Genomic DNA, 8528 nt, shown 5'->3' with positions numbered 1-8528 from the left:
TAGGCCATACATGGGCAATTGGCGGCCCGCGGGCCACATGCGGCCCCCACCTTCACTTAATGCGGCCCGCAGGTTAATATCACAATACTGATATATTATTGATTTCAGCTGTTACAATTCCAAACATGACCCACTTGAATTACTTGTACTAGTATTAGAATGCTATAGTTTTTTTTATGTTCATAAAGTTAACATAAATAACCTAACTAAATGCATTTGAAATTAAATAAACATGTTACTTTTCAGGATTTCAATTCAAATATAGCAAAACTAGCAGATCTACAAGCTCAATGCGACGCGTTTTGAGCTTGTAGATCTGCTAGTTTTGATAAGACATTATATATGCAATGTGGCCCTCTGGAGTGAGTTTGGAAGTATAGTGGCCCTCTCCATCTTCAAAGTTGCCCACCCCTGCTATAGGCCATGCTTGTTTTCCTTTATTTTAGAGTAAGGCTTGTAAGTAAGGCTGCATCAACAATTATATGTTTGAAATTTGATAATATCCATCTGGAAATCCATATACTGTACATCATTATTCTTTCAGCCTTAGAATCGCTGACTCCAGGGAAGAAATTTCTACACCCAGAACAGGTTAAAAATTAAAGACCTGGTGAAGAATATTTGATTTTGTGGATCACTGGAAGACAAAAAGGTGGAAATGGGTCATTTCCACTCTTGAGCTCCAAAATGGGTCAATGTGGTCAAATAGGCAGAGCACAATACTCAATATTTTTCCAGAGAGAGTACAATAGACAAGATAAAAAGGAGCAATATTTCACTTAGAGGGTAGAGAAGCACGCTCAGGTCACGCTCAGGTACCATCAGACCAGTGCAGACCATATTTACATGAGTCTTAGTGAACTCTAGAGTCTATTATGGTTATGTCCGAGTCATAATGAACGCTATATGGTTATGTCTGAGTCATAGTGGCAGGGGCCCCACACACCACCTAGGCATTATACGGTAGGCAATTTAATATAGGGTGGTCACTGGGAACAGCTGATAACCGGGCAATTTTATGAAGTGGGCACGGGTAAACTGGGCTTATCAAGTGGACAGAATTGGGCATTTTAATCACATGGACCCTATAGAATACTATTATTATTGTAGGCCTATCTATGACTATATTTTCTCTAACTGTTGTTTGTGTGATGAGAACAGCAACGCAGAATGTTAATATTATGCACTTCACTGCTCATGAGCATGAGAAAGTCTTTGAATCTTGAATCTGCATATTGTATTGTCCAAAAGCACCTTTTTCCTACAAAGAAGCATTGATGTTGGTATAGGCCACTCAAAATTGAGTGGTGAGGCACTCGACTGAATTTGGATAACTGCCCCACCAGTCTTGTGTGAATGACCCAGTTTAGCAGTAGTTAGCAGTAGGTAATAAATACCTATTATGGAAACAAACTCATTTTTGATTACTTATTTTGCTCAAGTTTGGTTAGTAAAGAATTAACTACATCAAACATACATTATTTGACCAAAGGTGTATTTTGAGCTGAGAAAATGTGCAAATCATGCCTGTCCATCCGTCTGTCTGTTATTATTACACTGACTAAAAGCTTGACCGTCGAGCTCTAGCACCATGCCAAAAAAAGTCTGTACATTATTATTATTAACTGATTAAGCTACAACAATGCCTCCATTGTTAATGAGTGAATAGAAATGGGTTTTATAATGTAAAACATGCCACAGCTCTCCCAGAATAGTGCCCATGCAGTTCTCCCTCAAATATGCCCATGCAGTTCTCCCCCAAATAGTGGCCAGTTCCCCCCAAATAGTGGGTTCCATCAAAATAGTGTAGTGTAGATTAGAAAATAGTGTTCTCCATCCATCATCCATTTTCAACCGCTTATCCATAGTTGGGTCACGGGGGCAACAGCTCCACCAGTGAGCTCCAGACTCTCACATTAGCAACTTCATTCTGGGGGCCCCTGAGGCGTTCCCAGACCATTTTGTAGATATATGGGGCTATATCTTGCGCCACCCCTTAACCCTTATCCCTAAACTAATTTGCCATTTTTTACTATTTTAAAATAGTTCAAATAGCCGATCTACAAGCTCACAATGTCTCGATGTAGATCGGCTAGTTGAACTATTTACTTGCGCAAGCAGAGCGTGCAAGTAATGTTTTTTGTCCGGTGCTCCGATGCGTATGTCCCGTGGCAGCGTATGATGTAATGATTAATTTGTGCTTGATATGGCATTCGTGTCAGATAACATACATGTATACATAGGGGCATTACCTTTAATCCACTCGACACGGAAACATATCATTATTACGTCACCATCGAGAGACAGTTATACCCTGGCATTGGTACATATCTTCAACATGTCATATGCTGCTACGGGACATACGCATCAAACAACCCAAGTAACCACAGTATACTGCTAATCAACTTACACATTACATATACTGTACAAGTGTACATATATACATAGAGGCATTTCCTTTAATCCACCCGACACTGAAACATATCTTTATTACGTCATCATTGAAACCCATGCAGCCATTATTATTATTCCAGGAGGAAAGGAGGAAGGAGGAAGAGGAATACATAATCATGGTGAGTGGATTGCCTAATAGATTACCACCTAAAATAATTCAATTTCCGTTAATTTGATTGATTTCATAGGGGGGGGGGGTCTTAATTTGCAGTTCTAATCAAGTATAGCATGAGAAGCCTGATGAAATTCGTTTATTCTATTAGTTTCACTAGTTTTCTCACTAAATCAAGTATATTTACTCACTTTCTGTTGATGGTTGTCACCTGTATTTGGCGCCTCATCTGCCTATATATATCTTGCTCATATACACATGGAGCTATGGTTGGCCATTACTACAGAGAATTCACATGAAACAGTTCAGTCATCTGATATTCCCATCCATTATTCATCCTGCTTGGGGACACATAAATGATGGGCTCGTCTTCTCGGAGAGACCAAGGAACCCTACTATTCTCATGAGCAAAGAAAATGCCATGCAGTGAAACACCGACACAGCAAAATTGAAGGAGAGCAAACAACAAAAGTTAAGATAGTTAAGATAGGGTATCAACAGTAATTGTTGAAATAGTCTATACCTTAAGTGCTGCGACTTGTAGGCTACACTTCAAGTAGCTACAACCCATGTGGAAAAGCAATGAAGTGGGGAATATAACAGAATATTGGCTATCAATTTGGGTTTCTTCCAGAAGTCGTCAAATTTGACACTGCACAATTAAAGTAACCTGACTGGTTGTGTTTGTGGAGACACTGCATAAGTGGCAGGCAGAACTGGAGAACTGCCACAGGTAATAACGTCAGAAACAAATGTGATGTGTGGAATTCAAGCTGTAGTGTTATAGGATTTAGGAATAGCTGCACCATTTTAGTGAACTCCTATAAATGCTATCTACTGATGAGGACTGACATGAATTCTCAGAAAATAGATTGTGCCATTAGCAGCAGTGCTGCTTTGACACATAGAAAGGAAAGTAGATTTAAGTGTGCACACTTAATTGTGACACTGGCTATTTCAGATAGTAGACCTACTGCCTTTACCAGTTGGAGATCAGGTATAGACTACGCTTACAGGAACACGAAGAGAAATTGCTGATCTTGTCCAGACTATAGTCAAAGTTTCAACACATTAAAGTATATAGTCTGAATGGTGTTGAGACGAGAAGTTGGCTATCCTATATCAACACTAACTGAATTGCACTGTCGTGCCTCATTCCATGATTAGAGGGCGCTGTAAACATTACAATCGTTTTACAGCTTTTATAGCATATTGTTTCTGACAAACTTCACTTCTTCTTTTTAACCTTTCATACATATAGGATAACAAAACAACACAAAAATAAGGTGTGGTCAACCACAATGAATGAATGAATGGCTGTTGCATATATATAGGTCATTATTATTATTATTATTATTATTATTATTATTATTATTAATAGTATTATTTGTTAAGTATGGCCACATATAGGCTATATATGCTAATAGCCACAGTCAGATTTGGTAATTTACTGTAGGCTATTATAGGTATAGGCAGTAGGCTAACTAAGTACAAAATAAAATAAAATAAAATAGGCCTAAATAATGTACAAATAATTGATTTGAGAACATCCTGTTTCTTAAACTTACCTTCAGACTAGGCTAGAAAATGGATTATAGGCCTAGATGTCACTCAGTCACTGTAAAACGACACAGTCTAATATGATCGAAAGGTTCCCTATTGAGCCCTCCCTCCGCCTCTCTACATTTTCATCCCATGGCCATCTCTAGGTGATTTAGCGCCGCCAGTCTCAAGCAGGTGTCCAACATGGCGATCACGGGGAGCGGATCTCTCACTATTTATATGTCTGTTTTCGTGATTTCAGCGGCGTTTCTTCTGAAAGGTAAGTGTTTTGTTGTGCATATAGTTGCTATATCAACAGCAAAAGCTCCAAAACAGGACCAAGGAGAAGTTGTGGAGCGTTTGCGCGCGGGATGCGCACCAGCTTCTCTCAAATCACAGCATCACTTTCTTGGCTCTGATAGGCTATATATGCCTGCCTTACTTAAACATATCTGTAGTATGTTATTACTCCATAGTATTGTATTGGCTAGATAGTTAGGGCACTTGTAGCTATACTGCCGTTTTGGTATCGGTATCGGTACCGTGGAAGCCTGGAAGGGCGAACGATCTTAATGCAATAAATGACGGACATAGAACTGCTATAAAAAGTAGCGTAAACTAGGCAGAGAGTGCAGCACATTTGCACAAGTAACAAAGTGTTGCAAGTAGCCTAATAGTATGGATAAATCGACGGCATGCAGACCGTTGGATACATTTGGCGGTTGAGGTGTTGTTTGTGTCCAACATGCAAAAGCTAAATAAGCTCTTTGGAACCGGTTTATGATGTTACACGGATTTCGCTTGAGGGCTCCTATCTCATGGTTTACAGTTACAATTCGATCGGTAGACAAATCTCTGAAGTCTGACTGACTGCACTTCAGGTGCGCTGTAGAAAAACACGCAATGCAGCTATGGTCTCACACAGTGTCCTCTGCCCGCGGTGAGCGGAATTAGCCCCAGAACTGCAGCATCTAATGCCAGTGTAGCCTACAACCCGCAGTCTTCACTTCTGTTGTCAGTAGCCTATATAAGCTTGTGTTGATTCGGACTGACTGGACGAAAGGGCTTGCTATACTACTGTAACAACTGCCATGAACCGCAGAACCGGTGGCAATAACGTCGTGGCCGATGTATGCATTTCATAGTCCGACAATCCTGTCTTTTGACTGTACAGTGAATAGTATAGTTGCATGCTCCATAATGTTTTAGATGAAAACTGACAATAACGAAACACCAGGCAGAAGCTGCTAAAATGTCAGTCAGCACTCGCGTTAAATTCGGCTCTGTGATGCTCCTCGGGATTCTCCAGTTTAAAAAATAAGAATACTTGCAACAGTTGTTTTATAGCACGTTTAAGACTGGCATTGGAAATTCGACACGATTTACTTTTCTGTTTGATTATTTATTTATTTGCGTAGCTATGGCCCAGCCAATTTCATCTGCATAGCCTATCAACAGGTCTGCATAAATAATGTGTGCATCTGTCTGGCACGCGCGCGCGCTTGTTGTGATTGCGTGCGCCTTGTGATTGCGTGCGCCTTGGCGCGCGCATGTTAGAGCCTGTGCGGTCTACACTTAAAACACGTTTCAGACATTGGAATTGATTTTGTATGGCTCACTGCATACAAGGATTCGTTTCTCAGTTTCTCAGTTGTTGAATTGATGGTTTTGTTGAAAAGCAGATGAATGACATTTTCTCTAGCTTATCCCTGTCACCATTAATTTAATTAAGCTCTCACTCAAATAAAACGCCTTCAGGACTGCACAATATAGCTTACTACTGTACAATATACAGAATGCAGCACTTCAAGGCTGATGCAGTGTCGGCAGGTGCAATTTCAAGCCAAGAATGGCATGGTCTGACTGCAGATCTTTCATGTGTTGCCATTGGGAGCAGGGCTATATAGTTCTAGAAATAACTGACAAACCACTCGTTGGCAACTCCCCCATATTGTTTTGTTGCTTGTTATTGTTGTCAATCCTGACACAATTAACTTTGTTTCAGTGCTGTGATGAAAGAAGAACCTACAATAAAATGACCTTTCTGCACAGGATCTGTTGTACAATACCATGTGTCACCAAATAAATGAGGATGAAAGAGATGAGGAGAGAGACACGAAGAAAAGATAGGATTTATTGAACATTTCAAGAAAAGACACGTGCATGTCGGCTCATTCTTGTGCAACATTCAGCATGCGCAACGCATTGTCTGCCAAAGTGATGGGCTGTGTATAATAATACAGCTGTATTTCTGTCCTCTCTCTTGTGGCAAGGCATGTTAAAACATACGAGCTGTGATCTGATGGTAGGATTTCAGGAGGTTGCATAATGCTGCTTACTGTCTCTTCAAACTCATTCATCAGGAGTGAGTGATGGTGATGCGGATCAATACAACCTGCCATGAAGCGGTAAGACACTGCTGAAAGACTGATGCTCAAAGAAAAACACACTTGTTACGGTGTTTGTGGTTGACAGTCAGTACGTGACAGTATTAGCTGATGATGACTGGTGAGGTGCTTACTGCTCATTATTGTGTTGAGCTTTGAAACAGTTAGGTTATTTGATTGCTAAGAGATCATCATGTGTTTTTAATCCGGTCTCTTTGCCAGAGGTGCCTATTGAGGGTTACTGTGTATGTGTACACTCACTCACTCCTTCATATCTGGTGGTGCTGAATGCAGAAGATTCTGCTGTAATGAGGGCCAGGGTACCATAAATATATAAATGGTGCTACTCTACTGCAAACTGAACATCTCTTCCCTACATCTTTATAGAATTGTTCTGTTTCAAGTTGGATTTAAAGCTCTTATTTAATGACCCACTGATGCAGTTGTGAAGTGTTTCATTGCCTATACGTGGTGTTCACCATAGTGTCATTTGTAACAATAATATTCTCTTCCATTTAAAGAAATTGAAATTATTGCTCATTAAGTTTACATTAAACTGCAGTTTAATAGGCCTCACCATAATTGCTAGATAATGTATGGTACTACTTTATGTGGTGGCAGCTAATCTCCCAGTTATGGAAGGGCTGACGGAAAACTGGCATTTCTTTTCAATACACCCGAATGCATGTAAGGAAATGACCCATTGAGATTTTTATTTTATTTTATTGTTATTTTACTGAATGGGTTCCCATCTGGGGCTACATGTCAGAGTCTGCACAAAGCACATTAAAGGGGCTGTTAGTGATATTATTTGGTTAATTTTTTTATAATATAAAGTTAAAGGAGCATTCAGTGATTTGGGTGATTTGGAAAAAAACCCGGTCCACCCGGTAACAAGATGTGCACATGCACACGCTCTACAGTGGGGGAAGTACAACAGACCAACAGCACGCGCACCAATGCCAGCCACACTCGATCATGATTGGAGGAAGGCACCTCTCACCCTGATTGGATGAAAGCTTTGCCACCCAAAGCCCAAAGCGAAACTAGGGTTTTTTGACCCCAGGGGCTCACTGGGGACAGGGAGGAACTCCTTATATGGTCAGCACACTTTATAGTAGGGAGGATTATCCAAAAAATAAGAAAAAATAAGTGATAGTTGAATTAAGTGAAATCACTGAATGTACCTTTAAAGCTCTATATTCTGATAGTAAACATTAGTCATGTTTTTTTTGTTTGTAACAGGGGTGTTTTTTTTGTAGTAACAGGGGTGTCCCCGTCTCTCCAGCAGAGACCACATTTATCAGCTTCATTTATCACAGTGTTCCAATTCCAATTTTGTCTGCAATTGTTTTTGTTCCATCACTTCCAATTTCACTTGTTTATCATGTATCCTGTTTGAGTTCTCTCTCCTGATTCAAGGAAATTGGTACCCCAATCTGAAAATGTATGTTCTGTTTAGAGAGCTGGAGACACAGGGAGACCCTGTTATTGGTGTGGGTGGCCATAGTTGAGTAGGTAGAGAGGCTGCCTGGGAAACAGAAGGACCCCGGTTCATGTACCGGCCCAGTCTATGTGTCGAATGTGTCCCTGAGCAAGACATTTCGCCTCTAACTGCTGCCTGAGTAAAGACCATGCAAGTAGTAGGAGAAACTAGAAAAAGTGCCCTTCAGGGCACAGGTCTCCACCATGGATAAGAGCATTTTTGGAAAAATGTCAAGTGGCACTTCTTCCTCAGCCTAGTGGGAATATGCGCAGTTTCACTGACGCTGTGTTCATGATTTGCGGCCACTCCTGAAAACGTTGAAAGCCAATCGTAGCCAATCAGGATGGAATATGAGAAATCATTTTCAAAGGGCATTTCTTCCTCTGCCTAGTGGGAATGTGTATGACAAATTACCCTCAAATTGCATTCTGCGTTCATGATTTGAGGCATTTTGTTCTAAACGGACCAATCTTGCAAACTTTGGAAGGCAATCTTAGCCAATGGGGATGGAATATGGGGAAGCGGACAGGTCCGTGTTGATCACATG

General features: G+C 40.6%; 1 protein-coding gene across 1 annotated transcript in view; it reads left to right on the top strand.

The window, feature by feature from the left end:
• Positions 1–4312: 4312 nt before the first annotated feature.
• The window catches only part of cadm1b (cell adhesion molecule 1b), a gene marked incomplete at both ends in the record, with an annotated part of 170674 nt that continues 166458 nt past the window's right edge, over positions 4313–8528 (top strand). Inside the window, one exon of the mRNA XM_079515085.1 lies at positions 4313–4388. Coding sequence (XP_079371211.1) covers positions 4313–4388 — 76 coding nt within the window. The remainder of the gene's footprint in view (positions 4389–8528) is intronic.

Source organism: Electrona antarctica (genome assembly GCF_951216825.1).
Source record: "Electrona antarctica genome assembly, chromosome: 11".
Taxonomy (NCBI): domain Eukaryota; kingdom Metazoa; phylum Chordata; class Actinopteri; order Myctophiformes; family Myctophidae; genus Electrona; species Electrona antarctica.
The sequence above is the reverse complement of the archived record's forward strand: the minus strand, read 5'-3'. Positions and strand labels throughout refer to the sequence as shown.